We start from the raw sequence: 21529 nt of genomic DNA, 5'->3' as shown, positions 1-21529 counted from the left end.
CAGGATGTTTGCTTGACTCTTTTTCTGTCACAGTTTCACAAACACATGGTTCTGTTCCCCGAAGGTTAAGGATGTCATTTTCACATTTGTAACACTTTTTGTTCCTGTAGTCATTATAGTATTGTGATTTGAGTCTAAAATGGAATGCTGCACATGCTCAGAGTATTACTTTTTGAAATCCAGATTGGCAAACTTGGGAGGGGGGTGCTGTGTGTGTTTTGCTCTTACATATAAGATTTCTGAAGCACAGAAAGGCAGTGGGGGAGGGAGGGAGAGAATAGAAATGTTAGTTGTGTAGTGCACAATTAAACTAATACATCACTCTCTAAAGGTCTACTTCCTTAAGACTATTGAGTCCAGGGTCTAAAATTACCAAGCTGCACCACTCCTGTGCTTGCTTTCTGTTCTATTTTAGGCTAAAATATTCACAGCTAATTATATACAAGGGCCTAAAACTGCCTCAGAACTGACAGCATGACACAAGTAGCATTGCACAAAGTCTGTTTTCTGGTGTGTGTGTTTCTTACACCCACGGGTTAATGCAAGCACAGACACAAGTGGCATTAACTTGTTTGGGTTTACATACCCTAAAACATTTCTCCAATGAAAATAGGGACATCCTAAGGCAAAGTGGGACATTCCAGGATCAAATCAGAAACCGGGCCAGCTTCTTTAAATTAGGGACGTATCTGGGTTTAGAAGTTATGCAAGGTCATAAGGTTGCCTCCTTATATTCACTTTCAGGTGTTGCAATAATAAATAGCTTTTTCACAGGGGCATTTCAGTGCCTGTTTCTTGAAGCTTCCCTCACCTCTCCTTCTGGCTCATGGACCCTGCTTATTGGGGATTAGACTTATTCAAAAACAGGCCACAAATTAAGATGCAGTTGCCTTGCTGGTCTGTGTTCCAGTCTAAAGGATCACAAGGAAGGGCAAACAAAATGAAATAATGATCTGCCAGTGTCCTACATCCCTAGCATCTTGGGTTCTTTTGTCACAGGCTATGGCAGATTCCCCAGCTTTTGCTGCCTGGTTTCCACGGAGATATGATGCCAAGTAGAATCTAAATTTGGGGACCTCATCTGTTTACTTGGTACTACTTCTGCAGAATAAAATTATTGTCTCTCACTAAAAACTTGCCGCCGCCCCCCCCCATAATATTACCTATTAAGTTTTAAACTTGGTTGTACTCATTTATGCCATAATTTCTTCGCTGAGTATTAAGTAGATGACCTTGTAGGTTAAAATGGATGCATGTCAGAAGGAAATTAAGCATATCTTAAATGTTTCCAATGCTATGGAACATTAGAAAGAAACAAATACAGAGCAATTGGCATTTGTTCTTGGGATTGGATACTAATAACTAACTGGCACCTGCATACATAGCTAGAATATTGATAAGGACACCTAATAAACCCTGGGTTCTGACATTTTTATCAGGGGAAAATATTGTCGAGGAAAGCTCTGTGAAAGAAAACGCAGCAAAATTGTTATGAGGGGAAATGACAGCAGAACACTTCATTTAATCCTGTGTGCACATAATCAATGTATAGAGGGGAGCAATGGCAAGCTTTGCCCTGGTTGTGTTTGCAGTGTACCTGTGCGCATTGATAATGTATGCCTGTAGGCTCATAGGCAGGGTCAGTAACTGCAAAAAGCAAAATCCTCAACCACACGTATGAGCCTTTTGTGTATCGTTTTAGTGCACATATTGGCATGCATTGAAAGAATGCAGAAGTACAACAGTGCCCAGAATTCATTGTGTGGGGGAAATGTACTTTAAAGCTACAGTGTGTACACGGCCAGAGAGAGAGAGAGAGAGGTTTCAGGGGGAAAGCAAGAGTGGTGTAGAGAAATGCATTTCATGTCAGAGAAAGTATAAATATATGCAGAACAAATATTGCAAGGATAACAATAGAAAAAAATTCATTGTAGTTTGTTTATCTGCGTTCATGTTATTCTACATGAATAACACAAGCTTTGAAACATCTACCTGTGTGGATTACAAGCGTCCATCATTTAGAAAAATATAAAGACAGAATAAGCCAGAGATTAACAATGGAGGAAATTTGTCCAAGAACTAGTGGATAAAGTCGGTTCTTGTGAACACACCAAAAACATCCATTGAGGCTCTATTTCTTTGCTGCAGTTGTCCCCCTTAAGTCTGAATTGGCAGTTGAAATTCTGGAGAAGGGACAGGTGCGATTCTGGATGCAGGCTGAGAAATTGTCTCCTCATGGTAAAGTCAACTTTGTATTTAACGACAAGGAAATTGTTAATGGAGAGGTAAGTGGTTGGAACTAACTGCTTCTGTAACAGGGTGTTATCCAATGCACTCCTTCTGTTAGCAAAAGGATTTAGGCTCACACCACAGAAGTTCCCCCGCATGCACCCCACACACTCCCCAAATCTACTCCAGGGTGTGGTTTGAGTGAAAACCCAAAATAGACTTTTGGGGGGAGAGGGAGAGAAGGTTATATGTGTGCCCAAAATTCAGCTGCAAACTTACCACTTAACATTATGTCTGTATGTACTTTAACATTGTGGGGTTGTTTCTAAGAAATCATCCAGGAGGCTTTGAAAACATTCTATTTTGGGAGATAGGAAGATGACTTTTCTGCTCACTTTTATGTTTGCTCTTGAAGAAATACAAGATGAAGGTTGACCACACTTCTGGTATGATTGAAATGGTTATGGATAGACTTGAAGATGTGGATGAAGGCACCTATACCTTTCAAATTCAGGATGGCAAAGCAACCAATCAGTCCAGTCTTGTTCTTATTGGTGACGGTAAGAGTTTCTAATATGCCTTTTTAGAATTTGGTAGTATGGTTTAACATACATTTGTAGAAGGTTAATTTTCTTTAATCAGAAACTAGACTTGTATGCCAATTGTACTTTTTGCAAACTTCATTTAATGTTTTAATTATACAGTGGGAAGTGTTATGTTTCAGACAGTAAATTATGAAACTACAGAAGTGCTGCCAACTGATTAATATGGAACGTGTGTTGCAGGAGTAGAATTTTGCATAGAAAACCCTATAGAAAACCTTAAGAAAAGAGTGTTCTAGGCTGGGATCCAAATAAATACATACCTAGTTCCTCCCTTCCAGTGAAACTTTTGTTTTCTGAACAGAAGCTGTTGAAGGCATACAGCAAACTATGTTGAAATTTAAGGGAGTTTCCAAAGCATGCTGTCATCACCAGTCAGTGGCTGCATGGAATATATATTTACTGTTGCAAAAAATTATTTGAATTTATACTAAAAATGGGATTGGCAGAAACAAAATGCATCCCCTATGAATGATAATAATTCATACTTATCATTATTTAACATGTGCTTGGCACCTGTAGTGTGCAACTTACAATGCAATGCTTTTCTCCGTGATTATCACCTCAAACCAGTATTGTTATTGCTAGGTGTTGTTGTTGTTTTTGTTTTGTTTAAGTGAAAACCTATAAAAATTTGTGTGGCTCAGTTATTTACCACATGTGAAATTTTAATAGTGGTGAGGACTATGCAGGTCAGCTGTGATAATAACATTGTGAGTAGATTAGTTCAGCATTTGTTGTGAATAATAATTAAAAAGGACTTTACAATATCATATCACTCTCATCCTACTCTGGTCAGTCAGTGCTCAGAATGGGGCAGGATCACGTGGAATGCCATCCTGCTTCTTTAAGATAGACGTAAGATTGGCCCACTTCTTTTTTCAACAGACATAAAAACAGCCTTTGAATTTGAAACAAAACCATCCCATTCCCATCCCCTTCTATGGTCTAGTCATGCTTTTAAAAGTTATTTACTCATAATTAGCTCCACCATATTGGAATATACATTCCGTTAAAAATCAATTGCACCCATCCAGTTCATGATTCTGCAAGTGCGTCACAGCCGGCTTAGATGTGCAGATCTTCTGTCTCTCAAAGATGGCTATATTTTAATCTCTTTATTTAAAAAATGTCTAGTGTTCCAGAAACTACAGAAAGAAGCAGAATTCCAGAGGCAAGAGTGGTTCAGGAAGCAAGGTAAGAAATCATACAAAAAGGAGAAGACTATTGAAACATTTTAGCTGATTTAATTCAGTTCTATATGTCTAAAATTTAATGAGCAAATTTTAAAAGGGCATTTAAAAAGGCAATTATTATATTTTTATTTTTCTTACCCATTAGATTTCAAGAGTCATCCCTCTGAATGACTGAGAACTTTCCCCTTGAAGTCTGTTCGCAGGTGGTTTGCATTCAAACCACTTGCCAAACTGACTTCAAGAGGGATTGCTCTCAGTGCTCATAAGCTGATCAGTACTGAGAGCCATCCCTTTTGAATGCTGATTGGCCCTGACAGCCAGCCCTTCAAAGGTGTTCGGCAATCCCCTTTCAAGTTCTCGCCTGATGTCATAAAGATGTTAGGTGCTTGTAGGTGGACAGCTCCATCAGTTTGTCAAAGTTGGCCTACAGGAGTGTGGGAGAAGGAGGGACCAGACTGGTCAGCAGTTCCACACCCCTCCCTTAGAAAAAAGAAGATCACTTTGCATAATTTTCCCTGAATGTACTTCACCATTTGTTTATTTATTGCTAGCAGCTTTCACCCTTTACATTGCCATGTCTAGGGAGCTGTAAAGTAGGGATGGAGGATAAAGCTAAATCTCTCACATTTGCAGTTTCTGAAACAATAAGAGAGCTGATACACACTTCTTCTTTCCACAAATTGGGGGAGGAATTTTGAGGGGCTGTTTGTGCTCAGCTCTTGCAGCACAACAACAACAAATCTAGAGAATATGAAAAATAGAGAGCAGTATGATTTGATTCTGTCTGTTTCATAATTTCTGAGGGGATTTATTTTGCATATCATTTCAAACAGGTCCACATTTTGTTGAGTATCTGGGATGGGAAGTTACCCCTGAATGCAATGTGTTACTGAAATGCAAGGTAAGAAACAGCTACGGTTTGGGTAGTTTGTGATAGAAGCAGCACAAGTCGCAAACACAAGATCTGTTAGTGGTCAGCTAGCTCTTGAGTGCATTTACAGAATCCAGGATTGTACACTGATCACAAACCTAATGGTCGCTATCACAGATCCAGTACAGTGGTACCTTGGTTCTCAAACTTAATCCATTCAAAAACCAAGGTGTAGCTTCCAATTGGCTGCAGGAACTTCCTGCACTCAAGTGGAAGCCACGTTGGACATTTGGATTCCGAAAAAAGTTCGCAAACAGAAACACTTACTTCCGGGTTTGTGGCGTTCGGGAGCCGGTTTGTTTGACAACTAAGCCGTTTGAGAACCAAAGTACCACTGTATTGCCTTCGCAAATATTGCTCTGTACTTTGAAATCACATTACAAATTTGGTTATGATGTCTTAGGTGTCCAAATGCTTAGAGAACAAACAACTTTCTAAAATATGTAGTGGATAGTAGATATAGGATGCTTGTTTTTGGCCTCAAGACCAAGAACCGAGTGAACAAATGGTCTGAAGAATCTTTATCTACTTTCTGCATGGTTTGTTCATGGTTTGCTACCCAATGCAGGCTGTTTGATGCATGTTTTCTATACAAAGAAAACTACCTTAGCATACTTTTATTTCATTTTAGGTAGCCAATATTAAGAAAGAAACGCACATTGTTTGGTACAAAGATGAAAGAGAGATCATGGTTGATGAAGAACATGATTTTAAGGATGGCGTATGTACTCTGCTGATAACAGAGGTGAGTGGCCCCCTTCTCCCTTGATGCTGCCACTTCAGATGTGGCAGATGACCTAAATGGGCAGTGCTTCCAGAGATGAAAAGGTGTTGCTACTGCTTGATTTTATTTTGTTCACAGTTTTCTAAGAAAGATGCTGGTATATATGAAGTAATATTGAAAGATGACAGAGGGAAGGACAAGAGCATATTGAAGCTTCTGGACACAGGTGAGAATAACGTGTAAAATTGTGCTGTTTCTGTTTACTTGGAAATAAGCACCTGTGGATTCAATCTGACTTATTTCTAAGTAATTGTGTGTAGGATTGTGGCCTTAATTTCACAAGGAATCAGCAGCAAAACAGTTTTAAAAATTTTTCCAGAAGAGTTTTTCTGATTGTACATTCCAGTCCTCCATTATTTCAGTGTAGTTCCTTAGTGGACTGTGCTCCTATGAAAGGAAGGGTGGTATAAAACCAGATTATGGTAATCAGTGCTGTTTTCTAGAAAAAGAGGTGCCTGAACTCAGCATGAACAGCTCCCTTGTTCTTTTATAATGGCAGTGGTGCCCACCTGACAGGTGCCAGAACTGAGTTCTGGTGAGTTCAGGCTGAAAGAAAGCTCTGATGGTGATGATGATCTTTAATGTTCAGTTTGTGGAACCAGGAATTCCTTTTTTATTTTATTTTTTAATTTATACAGCTCTTTTCTAAATTCAGTTCATATTAGTGAACCCTTTCTGTTTTGCAATTGTGATTTCTGTCTCTAGAAGGAAACTAAGGGGAGCCTAAGCTGTTTTGATACCCTCAGGGACTACATAAGGATGCCCAGGAGGACAATAGCTTTGTGGTCCTTTGCATGCAGAAGGACCCTGGTGTCTCCAAGTGGGGCTGGGAAAGACTTCTGTCTGAACCCCTAGAGACTCTGCCAGATAAACAATACTAAGCTAGATGGATCCGTGGTCTCGCCTAGTATAAGGCACTTTCCTGTCTTCCTATATACATCTTGGATTGCAAGATACAAGAGGCAATGTCACCATACTCTGTTGGGTCACAGCTTAAATATTGCTTCCTCTAGCCACCAGTAATGCTTCCCTAAGCAGTCACTTGAATTATTTTGTAGTTAGGGGAATCCTAAAGAAGACTTCTTTGTTAGGCATAAACTGCACAAGTTTCAAAACCTGTCTCTTTTATAAAGGGATGTTCTTTTGAAGTACAATAATACCAAACAGAAACAAAGGGGTTTAGCATGACATTAAAACCATGAAGGAAACATGCAAACTCCTTAAGAATCTTTGCAGCACATTTTAAAAGGCAACTCAGATTTCCTGCAGGAATCTACTTGCAGGAATGCTCCAGATTAGCCGGGGAACTTCAGGGCAGCATTCAGCTACAACCAGGCATGTCTGATCTGGGAACACTTAGTCTCAGTCTATGGATTTGTTTCCACAGCTTTTGCAGATTTGATGACGGAAGTATGCAAAGTGATTGGTGAGTATTTAATTCCCCCCTTCTCCTGATGAATGACTCATTTGTACTACTCCATGAAAGACTGTAAGACTACAAAAATATGTGTTATATTTTCAGCTTTATCTGCAACAGAACTGAAAATCCAGAGCACAGAAGAAGGCATCAGATTATATTCATTTGTTAGCTACTACTTGGAAGATCTGAGAGTGAGCTGGTCACACAAGTAAGTGGGTGAGCTCTTGCTAGTACAGTAATTAAGATCTCATTCAACAGGAACATTCTATACACATTTAAATTTAGGGCACATCCAGAGGGCTGCATAACTCCACACTGGCTTTGAATCAGCTTAATGCAACCAATTTTTTTGTATACATGCTGTGCTGTGGCTGTGGCTCAGATATGCAGATGATATGTGATCAGCCTCAGGGATCCAAAGGCCAAGCAAGTGATCCTTGGTGAGATCAGACACAGCATGTCCCTATACACGTTTATGCAGCAAAATACCTCCCTCTGAACTCAATAGGACTTGCAGTCAAGTAAGCGTTCTTAGGACTGCTGCCTCAGAAAGTGTCACACCTAGTTTATGTATTTGTTTATTTTATTTATTTGACTTCTACAACACCATATATATATATATATATATATATATATGATTTGCAAAGCTTCACACAAACAAAACACATTCCCACATGAATAAAGCACATTGATAAAGATATAAAATCAACAACATAATAAATTTTGGGGGCAATGCTAGTATCGGGTCTTCTTCAACTGCACCACCATTCTTGTTTAGAGAGTTTTGCAAATGGTTGCTACTTCTAATTTTTACTGTGTTGTTGGTTTGGGAAAGTAAACTTGTGGTCTTGCACAATTCCCTTACCAGTTACATATTATGTAATAACTGCAAACATCACCTGATAACTTGAAAATTTATGATCAGCAGATATTGAGGGTTTGGAGTGTCTGGCCCATCAGCTGAAAACACTTCCCTACACTTGGTCTGTGCCTTCCTTTTATAGGGAGATTGCTGACGTCATGAGCAGTGGATGCTTTCTGAATGGCTAGAAAGTACAGTGGTACCTCGGGTTAAGTACTTAATTCATTCCGGAGGTCCGTTCTTAACCTGAAACTGTTCTTAACCTGAAGCACCACTTTAACTAATGGGGCCTCCTGCTGCCGCCGCACTGCCGGAGCCTGATTTCTGTTCTCATCCTGAAGCAAAGTTCTTAACCTGAAGCACTATTTCTGGGTTAGCGGAGTGTGTAACCTGAAGCGTATGTAACCTGAAGCATATGTAACCCGAGGTACCACTATACCCAGAAGGAGCATGAAGCAGGAGAGCCTGTGTTAGGTAGAGCAGCTTTTAGCACCCCACAGTTATAAGTGCACACAGTCAATACCACTGTGATAGTTTAAATCAGGGGTCAGCAACCCGCGGCTCCGGAGCCGCATGTGGCTCTTTTACACCTTTGCCACGGCTCCGGGGCGGATACTAGCGAGGGGAGGAGGCGCATTGTGTGCCCCGACACTCCCCACTGTTTTAAATGTCACAATGGTTTTGTGGCTCCCAGTTTTTTTTTTCTTCAGTCCAAGTGGCTCTTTTTGTCTTAAAGGTTGCAGACCCCTGGTTTAAATGCTAACCTTTAATCATAACTCCTGCTTTAGCATTGATATTCCTGCAAGGGAATATGCGCTGAGGTTCAAGTTTGACAGGCACAGCTGCTGTAGACTGAAGACAATCCTTTGAAGTCATATTGGGGAAAACTCCTTTGAAGCATATGGCATTGTCTCTTACTGAAAGAAAATAGAGCTAGCACAGAAATGTTACTTTGACAGGCCATTATCTTTAATAGGATTTATCTAAAACTTGTGTCTCAACTTGGTTTCCTTGTTCTTCTTTTCCCAGTGATGTTAAAATGAAGTATACAGAAAGAGTTAAGACTGGTGTTACTGGGGAGCAAATCTGGTTGCAAATCAATGAGCCAACACCCAACGACAAGGGAAGATATATATTGGAGCTCTTTGATGGCAAAACTGGACACACGAAGACAGTGGATCTTTCTGGGCAAGGTAGATAGATTCCTTTTTCTTTATCATACCTTCTATTTTTTAATGCAGAAACTGAGAAAAATTATTCTGAGTGGCAGTGACAATGGCTCTTACTCTTCTGGTTATATGATTCTCAATGTAACTCCCAATAGGCTGAGTTAGACCTTGTAGGCCTGCCGGGCTCCTCACAACTTGAGCTTCAGACTACAATCTGAGTCTCACTAGTAAGTGACCCATTGGGAGTACCTCAAGAGCATACTAGGCAGTGGAGTTTATGGCTGATAAGTTTTCGTTTGTTAATATTTCATTTTAAAAGGATTGTGCTTTCCCCCTCCTTACAGAGGTACTTAAAGCAGCAGCAGAAATCCAAGGAAGAGTCAACAATAATTTGCATCGTTAAAATAATAAAAGGCAGTACACAACAGTGTCCCGATTACCACATAATGCTCCACCATGGTTTTTCTTTTTCTTTTTTTTTTTTGTCACATCCATAGCCATTCCAGAAGTCTAACCATGGTTTGTTTTCTGTCAGCAAACCACCACATCCAAAGAAAACTCAATAAAGAAATTATATTGATAAAAACTATTAACTTAATCCTGTTCTCTTTTTTTTAAAGCCTTTGATGAAGCCTTTGCTGAATTCCAGAGGTTAAAGTAAGTATAATTCATGGAAGATACAATCTAAATAGCATAATGGGGGTTCTGTTTTAGAAAGTGTGGGGCTCTGAGATGGCCACTGCTGGCACCCACAACATTGGTAGAAGTAAGCATGACCAGAAGTGACAGTTGCAGTGGCATCTGGCTGTCTAGCACTCTCTCATTCATCATGACCACTTAGAGAGCAATGGGGGGGGGAGAAGAGTGCATCAGCAGCCCACCTGTTTGAGAGGATTTCCCACTGTGGAAGGAGAGGAGGAAGCAGCCTGGACTTTATACCCACTCGCAAGTCACGTTCTGGTGGAGAGAAGTACAGGGGGATATAAGGGGGGGTAGGTGGCTGACAAATGTTGCTGTGGAAAGGTCGTGGGTTGAGCTGAGGACCTGGACTCCAGCTTGGGAGCTAAGGCTTCCCTAAAGAAGAAGAAGGTATGGCATTCTGGGGAACTTTAATTGTCCCCCCCCCCACCGATTTTTGACAGAAAGTTATTCCATTGCTCAGCTTTTATTAGCATTTTAAAAAATCAGTGATTTATACATTGGTCAAGACTAGTTTCAGCATTAGGAGACAGAGAAATCTATGTCATGTGTTGTTATGAGTGTTTACATGATATGTATAAAAACACAATTAAATCTATGCTGATATGTTATGAGAAATTGCATCATCACATTAAATCGTTTGCAGACAGATTTAGTTCAATGGTGTGGATGTGTGGGTGTGTGTAATGTAAAATATATAAAGAGTAACTGCTTTCCGTCTCCATACTTTTAACATCAAATGAAACTGAGGATGCCTTTTTTTGTCTTTTTCAATTTCAGAGCATTGGCGATTGCAGAGAAAAGTAAGTGGACTGTTAGTTGGTGTCTGCCTTGACTATCAATAGGATGCCGTACTGCCAGTAGAAAATTTCAATGTAGCTTCCTTTTGAAGAGAGTATTTCTGTTTAGAAATCTACAGGTTGATCACAAGCAGGCATTCAGACAGGCTGAACTAGTCATGAAGCAGTTATCTGTGTTCCCCTCACCCGCACTGCCCCACTTTAGCAGCCCTATAGAGACTGCTTCTTGCCTACCATGTGCAAGAATGGCAGAACTGCTTCCCTTAGCCTGCACCGTAGCATATGGGGGTGATTTTTATTCCTTGCTGGCCTTGATTGCCCATCAAACAACATTCATTGTAAGTAGCCAAGCCACAAATAGGAACAGTTTGTCACCAACAACTGTACTTTTCTAGCAGTATTGTTATGTGTATGCCTTTGAATGCAATTCTACTTTGATGCCATTGATCTATTTATGGTATTTATATTTTGCCCTTTAGTGGGTTCCCAGCACAGCTTACAGCAAAATTAGAGGTGATGACGATTTTGTGGGGGGGTTTCGTAACTGGCCCCCATGCATGTTGGCGGAGCACACATAAGCCCCTGTTATATCCCACTTCACCCCTGTCTCTCTCCTCGTTCTGCCCTCTTCCAGGTCCGAAAGGACCCACACATTGGCAGACGCATCAGTTGGATGCACACAAAATGGTCACCGTCTGTGTAATAAAAGATATATCTACTGTATGCTGCACACTAAGTTGTCACATGTCAGCCACAAAGTGGCAGACTCTTGTCAATTTCTCTCTCCTTCATAATGCATAATAAAACTTAAATATGGCCATGATGTTGCAGCATTATACACTTCCCCACTCTTGACAGTAGCAGCTACCAGAGGAGGCTGTTGCACATGGTTTCCATAAACGGGTTCCAGGTTCAACCCTTGGCATCTTTAGGTAGGTCTGGGAAAAGATTCCTGTCTGAAACCCTGGAGAACTGCTGCCAGTGTAGAAAATTACTGGGATAGATAGACTCAGTATAAGACAGCTACCTATGATGGTAAGCGGGGCTTGGAAAATGCATAACATCAGGACAGGAGAGCACAGGCTAAGATTTATTATAGGACCAAAAAGAAAAGCCTGAGAACTAGACTTGGTCCTGCTGCTTCTGATGGAAGCGCCATTTTATCAAAAAGTGAAGAAACCCAGCAGTGGTGAATGACCATAACAGCTTGCACTTCAAGAACTGTGATGTGTTGAGCCTTTAAAGGTAAAGCTACCCCTGACCGTTAGGTCCAGTCGCGGACAACTCTGGGGTTGCACTCTCATCTCACTCTATAGGCCGAGGGAGCCGACGTTTGTCCGCAGACAGCTTCTGGGTCATGTGGCCAGCATGACTAAGCCGCTTCTGGCAAACCAGAGCAGCACACGGAAACGCCATTTACCTTCCCGCCGGAGTGGTACCTATTTATCTACTTGCACTTTGACGTGCTTTTGAACTGCTAGGTTGGCAGGAGCTGGGACCGAACAATGGGAGCTCACCCCGTCATGGGGATTTGAACCGCCAACCTTATGATCGGCAAGCCCTAGGCTCTGTGGTTTAGACCACAGCGCCACCCGCATCCCTGTTGAGTCTTTACTTGCACTATTCCTGGCTTTTAAATTTAGGCACATCAGATGAGAACCCTTCTTGTTCAGCTTGTGGCATTGTAAGATCTACCTGTCCATCTTTCATTAATGGAGCCAGGGGTTGGCAGTCAAATAGTAACCATGCAACATCCCAAGTAAATTTCACATTGCTTTCACTTCGAGCAAAGCGAGCTGGAAATACCAAATATCTTTCTCAGTTTGCATTCATCACCGGCAGCTTGTAGAAGTACGAGATAAAAGGCACTAGAGGGGAATTGAAATCTAGGGCAGAGATTGTTTTGCAGACAACAAAGAAAAATGTGCTAATGTATTTTCAGATCGTGCCCGGGTGCTTGGAGGGCTGCCCGACGTTGTCACCATCCAGGAAGGCAAGGTACAGTAAATTAATTGAAACTTCTGAAGAGACAGTTCTGTAACTTTCTCCTTCTGAATACTCAAGCTTTGCTTCTTTTAATCAAGAGACAGCACTCTTCATTCATCCTCTCAGTGCATAATTTCACCATGGTAGCCAGACTACCTTTATGTATTTAGGGAGCACTCATTTGTTAAGCATGATATGGAAGACTGAAGAGGGTGCCAGCCAAGGTTCGGGCCACAATCCAACATAGATTTAAGATTACTTAATCCCATTGATTTCAGTGGCTTTCAGTGTGCTTATGTTTGTAGTAGGGCTCAGGGTGCATGAATCCACTCAATGGATGACTTATGAATAACTGACTCTTTAGAAATTCATACTTTATGCACAAGATCCACCACTGCAGCAGTTCAAACCCTCTTCTTCCAATCATGCGCAATCTTCCTGTGTGATGACACAGATCTTCGGATGTTTTTAAAAAGAGACATAAAGACAGTCTGGAAAGCAGTTCAAAGTCATTGGATAAGCCTGCTTGTGGCCAATATCAGTTCTAATATTAGGACCTTAGCCCTAAAGACATTTGCTTGGAAATATGTTTCACATATTTCAGTGGAATGTACTTACAAAGAAGTATGCTTAAGACTATGAATAGTTCTGCTAGGGTGTGCAGAGGAAGAAAAGGGAGAGGCTCCATTGTGCAGCCAAAAGTGCTTGGACTTAGCAGAACTGTTTAGTTGGATATCTCCCTAACAGTGTATTGATTTCAGTAAATTTCTATGCAAACTGACCTAATCAACTTTCCAGACTAAGATTTGGATTGGAATGTAAGTATCATAAGGATTTCGTATATCTTCAAATTTTGTGATACAGCACTTGGCTTAAAAAAACACCAAAATATATTTTAAATGTGTATTTTAGGATAAAAATATATTTGCAAATGCCACACAATGAGATAAATTATCTATTTAAATATGTAATATATTTAAATATTGTGATAAAATAATAATTTAAGCACAATTTTTATATAGATTTTTCAAAAGCAGATAAATGCAGTAACGGAGCTGAACAGAGTTATGAACGAACTCAAGCAAAATGTAAATGGACCAGAAATATAATTATACATTCATCCCTACTTAAACTGTGGCCTAAATTACCATAAATCTTTGTATTCTAGTGTAACTGGGATTTGGATCTCTGCCACTGAAAATCAAGTCCAAGATTTTCATTCTGTGGCAAATCAATAAGGGTGGGAGGATGGTTTCTCTCTGTGATGAAGTTAAAATAATTTTAGAGAAATGCTTTCTCATTATCATTTAATTAAATATGCCAGAATTATTAACATTAGGCTTTGGTCCAAATGGTGTTAACTATAAACTGCTTTATACAGAATTTTACAATAAGGGATAGAATAGTTATCCTGGTGATCTTGTTTCATTTCATCTATTCTCAAAAAAATAATAATAATAATAATACTTAGCATTATGTAAGCATTACATTTTTAAGATTCTGGATAACAATATCATATCAATAAACTAGGGTTTGCTTCCAACAGTCATCTACAAATGACTGCTTCTGGCCACCTGATTCAAAATTATACTAGTTATAATCTATAAACAATTCTGAACACATGTGAAAAGGCAAAGCACAACTTGTATGCTATTTAACCTGTAATAAAAAGGCACCTCACAGGAGTATAGCATATATTTTGCTCAGTGATTCCAGTAGTAGATTTACCCTTCAATTGCCCTGCAAGGAATAGTGTAACATGAACTGCTTTGTCCTCCACATTGCATCCTCAATCCTTTCATGAGATATACCATGCTTCCTATCACCAGTCTTTGCCCAATGCTGCTGATCTGTGGGAAATGAGGTTGAAGCCTGGCGGAGGGTGAGAAAAGCAGAAGAAAAACTGCTGAGTGTATAATTATAAATTCCTCTTGCAACATAAGTATTTTTCCGTTGATTGGAACATGTCAAAATAAGTACGTGATGGAATATGTGTCTAGACTAGGTTTTGCCTTTCAGATATAGACTGCATCAGAAACCAAGGAAATGCATGGCACCAAGAGAGCTTCCAGTGTGATTTAGAAGCACATTTTAGAGCTTGTTATTTTGCTCCCTGTGTTAACTTATACTATGGTTGCTGAAGTTGTTGAGCTATGTTTTAACTAATTTTTTAGGAAAATCGGCAAAAACAACAACACTTCTGATAAGGGCTGCCATACGCCCGGGTTTTCCCCAGACATTAAAAAAAAATCCGCCTGGACTCAATTTTTGGCGGACAAATCCCGGCTGTGTCCAGAAATTCCGGACATATGGACAGATACCCATTCATTTTTAAAGTGCAATGAGTGAGCCCCGCTCCCATATTTGTTCATTTTTATTCAAATAAGAGCTTGAAAGTATAAAAATTGAAAATTGGTTCATTTATTCATACATTTGGGAGCATTAATTAACATTGATGGAGTCTACAGAAAGGGGGAAATCAGTGAAATTAATAGACTGGGAGGCTCTGTTTAGTTTGGATATAAGCAGGGTGATATTTAGGGTGGCTGTTTTTATGCACCTTTTAAAATTGTAAATAGAACAAGGACCCTCTATCCTGTATATCTGAAATTTGACAGGTCTGATGCCTAGATAAGTGGGGTATGGAATGTCATGCAATTTGAATGAACCAAACACCATAGTTACAGGCAGCAGAAGAATGGCTGGATCTTCCACTAAAATCAATGGAAAACAAGTGAACAGATTATATTAATGAAACTTTAAAAGTAAAAACAAGTAGAAAATAAAATGTTTTCCTTCTGCTTTATTTTATGGTTACCTACATATTTATCCTACCATGGCTAATAGTCATTCATGGGGTAATATAAGTGAAGGAAAATTTAGATCATCTCCCTGGGCACTGTAGGTCTGATCCAGTTTCCACCTTCTCTCCTTTTTATGCTTTTAATATGAAAATACATGTCAGACGTTCTGGTCACTGGTCTCCTGTATCACATCTAGCTTAGCCCTCATCAGTTCATTGAGAATTTTTCTGGCTGTGCAGCAGTACAATGGAAAAATGCTATCATCTCATCTTGTCTGATGTGTATCTCATAGCTGGCACTGTATAGATTTATATAGGTGCATTACTTTGCTAGCTGTGCTCTGGTTATGCTAGCACTTACATAATGAAACAGTGTTCTCAGTGCTGTGTAAGTGGGTAATAAAAATTCACTTCAGCCTGACATTTGGCATTCAAGACTACAGACAGGGAGCTTTTATGCAGCAAGAAAATTGGAAACACATTTTTTCCTGTCCTGTGAAAAACTCAGGTTGAGATGCTGCCTTTTCCGAATTTCAGCTATACTTCAGATTTTTTCCCTCTTGGCCAAAATATATTTTTCCTAAATGCTCTGTATACATCATCATTATATAATGTAAGCACTGATATAGGCATTCAAAAATATATAGCCTGTATTATTAGTATTTAGTGGAGCTATGGTCATCACATGGAATGATTTATCCCAGACTTTAAATGCATGCCATACATGTAAGCAAACCTTTATATGCCAGCCAATCTATTGTCTTGATCCCTGGTTTAAGGACCCTTAGAAGTGACCAGTCTGATTAATAATAAATTGAAGGAAAATACCAAAAAAACCCAAACCCATATTCCTGTAAGATAGACTTCAATTCCTATACGCACTTTCATGGAATTAGGCCCCATTGAACACACAATGTGACTTAGATTAAAACAAACTGTGCTGTAAATATGACGAATAAAGACTCTGTTAATTTAGCATCACTTTATTCCTATAATTTGGAAAGGATTAATCATGCTGGGTTGTTGCCTTGCCAACTGCTGACTCCACTTATGAACCTTTGTTCTTATTTCTCCTTATATGAGGGAGCTTCAAATGGTATACCACTAAACAGTGTTCATAGTCCAATTACTAATCAGGCAAAACCTTTAACTCAGCTGGGGCCTTTCCTAGCCCTCTATATTTCAGAGTCTCAGGGACTAACTTTGAGTGATGTGTTTTAAACAAGCACACTTAACTTGGGTGCATTAATTTCAGAGAAAGGGGAGTCGTGGGACTTTGATCTTCGAGTTTTGTCTCTCCTATCCTAGTTAGTTTAAACTCATTTCATATTACAGCTGCACTGGGAAACTGCAATAGTTTAATGGCAGTGTACTAACCAGGTCAATCAATTTGGATCTAATCAATTTGGATGTCACAGGAAACTGTGGTTTGAATTAACTAGAATAGAAACACCAATCCGGCACATGACGGGAGGAGAAACGTCAAGGGGTATTGATTTCAGGTTGAAAGCGAGGGAATCAGATGTACAGATATTATTATATTATATTATATTAGTAATAAAACTGCTCAGCCATTCTGATGAAACTGCTTGAATGTACTTTAATTGCAGCTTAATTACGTGCTTAGCTGTTCTTTAGATTTAGAAGTCTGATTTGCAATCAGTTTTGTGACCTTTCCTATAAAAGCAACCTTTTTAAAACTAAGAGAACTGTTGCTTAATAAAGAACCCAATATTTCAAGTGATGGCAACATTTAATTTTGACTTGAAATGAATGTGTTGTAGTTGGTAGTAACTACTGGGGAGAGTCCGTAAAATATTGAAGGGCCACAGTAATAATTCAAAACTAGTTGACTTCATTCACTAAGAACAGAATCAGATTTTTGGAACACGGAACTCAGATATTTCTGTCTGTTTTATTATAGAAGTAATGTGAAAACAGAGCATATTCAGGATGCTTATTTATAGCGACTGTTTACAAAAACTTTTGTGTGTTTCCTGCAGGCGCTTAATCTTACTTGCAGTGTCTGGGGAAACCCTGCTCCAGAAGTTTCATGGATGAAGAATGAAAAGCTTCTGGCAGGAGATGATCACATCATCCTGAAATTTGAATCAGGAAAACAAGCAAGCTTCACCATCACGGCTGTCAGTACAGCTGACTCAGGGAGATACAGCCTTATAGTGAAAAACCAGTATGGCACAGAGACAAGTGATTTAACTATAAGTGTGTTCATACCTGAGGAAGGGATGACCCATGTCCCCCTTCCAGATCATGGCAAAGGAGATAAGAAAAAGAAGGCATGAAGCTAAAGCTAAGATGGACAAGTGTTGCAGAGAGGTAGAGTTCTATCTGGTTTAATAATATGTGTGTGTAAATGGTTTTGCCTGTGAGTATGAAGTAGATCTGAACCCTTCCACTCACTTCATTTTAGATGTTGTGATCAGGCAAAAATGGGGAATGCTCCCACTCCCAGCCTGGCTTTCTGTTACATGAACTTAACTCGGAAGCATAATAGGATAATGCTCATAACGCAGAAGCATAATATTTAAGGAAGTCCTTTAATCAGTGATGTGAGTGAAAGGATGGAAAAAATTACAATTGTTTATTGGAGAAGATTTTCTCACCAGGAATCTAGATTTGAGCCTGCTGGTAATCTAGTATAAACTGAATGTAGTGTAGGATAGGACTCTAGAAAACAGATATTAAAGCAAACAGATGTTATGTGTTGACATGATATTAATACACACTAACGTCAGTGGAAAAAACTGAACCCTCCTCAGTATTCAAAAATAAATAAAACACTTTTCTTTCACTTTGTTTTGTGTGTGTGTGTGTGACTTGTTTACTTGCTCACTTCTCCGATGGCTGTTTACCATCCCTTTTAGTTTAACATCACCACACACCTAACATCTTCACTTAGGTCTTCAATGCAGCACAGAGAAAGGAGGTGCTGGCAATTTTATTTATTCTACACTAACTTCTGCCTGATTCAGTCTGACTGTAGTTTATTAAGGCTGCTGGGAATTGCAACTCCGTGAGGGGAATAGGGGTCTCTTAACAATTCTCAGCACTGTTAAACTACATTTCCCAAGTTTCTTCAGGGGGAAACCGTGATTGTTATAGTGGTATAAGATTAAATGTATGGTCCATAGCAACAATATGGGGGATAGCCTATGAACAGTTTTAAACTTTTGGGCAACACTGGAGGCAGAATTTTGGATAAGGTGAACTCAAGTAAATTGCTAAGACTTGTTTCTCTATGGGTTTGGTTTACTGACTTCTAGTCTCCAGGGATAAATGACCTTTATATTTCCTCCAGGCCTAGGCTTACTTCAGACATGCCTTTGACTGTCAACATGTGCTTGTGTACCCCCTCTGCCTGCTTCCTGATTCCTTCCTCAATTTCCTGGTCCATGTTAGCCACAGTTTGTTATGGCATTGGAAACTGAGAGGGAAATAGTCTACGGCTCACTGAATGCAGCTCTTTGAATCTTTAATCACAATTTGCAAATTATTATACGGATGCTATTTTTAACAGGACTTCCTTGTTTGTGCGTTCTTCTTGCTTTACTGTAGCTGACTGTATCTCATAGAGATGAACAAACTGGCTTGGCTACACTCGTTGCTGAGATGCATGGAATTTGCCTAGATACAGTAGCCATAGGTAAAAAGAAACCAGCCTCAGGGAAGAAAGAAGGTAAAAATATTTAGCTGCTTAGATCTAGTTCCAAGAAGAAAAACTCTTTATTTCTTCCCAAAGTAACCTGAAGGAACTTTGCCTTTTTGTTTTTTACTTCAGCCTTTTGAAATGTTTTAAAGCAGAGACACGGGGAGAGTAAGCACCTTCAAAGTCACTTTGCTTCCAGTCACAGAGTATTAGACACGTTTCATTTTTCCATTGAAATTAATAATTTAAGATGCTTAGCTGGGTCAGAGTGTTCCCTTATTTGCTACATTATAAATGTGGTTTGTGACTAAACAACAGCTCCTGATTCTCCAAGTTTGGAAAATCAGCTAGTTAAATTTGATTATTGTAAGCAGCAGCTGGCAAGTCTTTTTTATTTTACATTAAATTGGCCAAGAGAACCTTCAGTATGGACTTACATTGCAGTGTAATCATACTTGAAATTGTATTAAGTAAAGAAAGTAAGTAAATGTGTGTGAAATAGATCCTAGCAGTTTGTACTGTTTCAGAAAATGCTCCATTTTTATTTGCTCAAATTAAAGCACTTCAGGAAGATGAATTGAAATGCTTGGTGTGCACAGATAAATATCAGTTTCCTTTAACACAGCAGGTGTTTCATAACAAGGGAAGGCCATGTTTGTGATGCCTCTTAGTTGCTCCATAGTGAAGTCAGCAATCTTGCCAAGAAGAGCCCATCATAATTTAGTGACAAGGACTTTCATAACTCTTCTGACCATGTGCTCTCTCAGGTAGAGTAAACACAGTACTTAGCACTATTGGAAGAGACAAATAAACCCCACATGTCCCTTTAAAGAGAAAGTGTGTGAGGGCACCCCACCCCCCCAACATGAACCATGTGTTATTTTCCTTGAATCAGATTTCATTAAGCCATAAGTAAGATAGATTATTGCTTCAGAAGAGATGTCTGATCCAAATGAAAATCCAATTGTAGAAGATGGAGATGATCCTAAAGACAGCTGGTCAAACTAAAGGGATCACAAAATGTTCTGGGTAGTAAGACAGAATGGCATAGCCAGTGGCGTAGCGTGGGTTGTCAGCACCCAGGGCAAGGCAAGTAATTTGAGCCCCCTAACCCGTGGATTTGCGCCCCCTAACCTGTGGATTTGCCCTAACCCCAGATGTTGCGCCCGGTGCGGCCGGGGCCCCCCTGCACCCCCCACGCTACGCCACTGGGCATAGCAGACAGATTCTTGAGATTCGTGGAGAAAAGATTGAGTTAAAACATAGGATCATTGTTGTTATATTACTCTTATTATGAAACGTATAGTGTTGATATTAGATAGCATTTCATGCCTGAGTACTATGTCTGTGGTAAAATGAGAATGGCTTCACTGAACACAGCATTTTGTCATAAACTCAAACTTGATTGTCTTGCTATACTGTAACTATTGGATTCACCCTTCCATGGTAGTGTTGAGAACGCAGAGCTAAAGGGAACAGTGGTCTGACATAGGCTGTATACATACTGCACGTTTAAAGCACAATTCCATCCACCAAATAATCTTGGGAACTGTAAGGGAGCTGGGGACTGTAGTTCTGTGAGGGGTAAACTACAGTTCTCAGTATGCTTTGGGGGAAATGTAAGGTGTGTATGTGGTGCACTTATAAGACAGCTTCCAAGGTTCTTCCTATGTTCTAATGGCGTTCTTAAAAATGTAAATAAGTTCTTATATGTAATTCAACAAACAGCAAAAAAGATGTGGATAGATGTGTAATACTCTGCATGTGCAAAAATGATATAATTTAGTATATTTGAAGGCTAACAAGGATTTCATATCCAACATTATGGCTGTTCTGCTTCATGGAATATTGAGAACCTGAGGTATAATAAAAATAAATTTGCAGAGCATGCATGCCGTATGGATTAACATGTTTTAAAATAAAGACCAGATTGAATACCCACTCTTCTGTAATCTCATAAAACCGAACTGTAATGTGATTGTCAAGTTCAAGTACTAAAATCAGTGAGTCAGTTCTAACATACTGACATCTAGCATCTAGAGACTGGGTTAAAATCATAACTTTTAAAATATCGAGCATTTTTGTTTTTAAATCAGCATTTGGTACACAGTCATTGAAAAGTGACACTTTTAAAAGATATCTATAAATTTATGAGAGCTACACATTTACACTGTAATACTTAAAGTGCTCCTTTGGCACAAGTCCCAGACCAATAGAAAAGGCAGGCAACACTGCAGCACTAGGAGAGAGTCAGACTGGCTGTTTTCCAATAAATAAAAGCTGCAATTCTTATGCATTTGTAGTACTTCAACAGCATGATGTCAGCATCAAGCCGGATAAATGATTTATTCATTCTGTATACCTATGTGTGCTGTATTATT

At 39.5% G+C, this 21529-nt stretch overlaps 1 protein-coding gene across 2 annotated transcripts in view; it reads left to right on the top strand.

The window, feature by feature from the left end:
• MYOM1 (myomesin 1) overlaps positions 1 to 18298 on the top strand; it is a 67581-nt gene extending 49283 nt beyond the window's left edge. For both annotated transcript variants that reach the window (XM_028737268.2, XM_028737269.2), the window contains 13 exons: positions 2149 to 2285; positions 2645 to 2789; positions 3969 to 4028; positions 4861 to 4928; positions 5590 to 5703; positions 5821 to 5908; positions 7130 to 7168; positions 7265 to 7370; positions 9054 to 9217; positions 9814 to 9850; positions 10673 to 10695; positions 12635 to 12690; positions 17485 to 18298. In XM_028737268.2, the coding sequence (XP_028593101.2) occupies positions 2149 to 2285; positions 2645 to 2789; positions 3969 to 4028; positions 4861 to 4928; positions 5590 to 5703; positions 5821 to 5908; positions 7130 to 7168; positions 7265 to 7370; positions 9054 to 9217; positions 9814 to 9850; positions 10673 to 10695; positions 12635 to 12690; positions 17485 to 17784 (1337 nt within the window). In that variant the 3' untranslated portion in view covers positions 17785 to 18298. The remainder of the gene's footprint in view (positions 1 to 2148; positions 2286 to 2644; positions 2790 to 3968; positions 4029 to 4860; positions 4929 to 5589; positions 5704 to 5820; positions 5909 to 7129; positions 7169 to 7264; positions 7371 to 9053; positions 9218 to 9813; positions 9851 to 10672; positions 10696 to 12634; positions 12691 to 17484) is intronic.
• Positions 18299 to 21529: the final 3231 nt, after the last annotated feature.

Source organism: Podarcis muralis, chromosome 8 (assembly GCF_964188315.1).
Source record: "Podarcis muralis chromosome 8, rPodMur119.hap1.1, whole genome shotgun sequence".
Taxonomy (NCBI): Eukaryota; Metazoa; Chordata; class Lepidosauria; order Squamata; family Lacertidae; genus Podarcis; species Podarcis muralis.
This window is presented reverse-complemented; position numbering and strand designations above follow the sequence as displayed.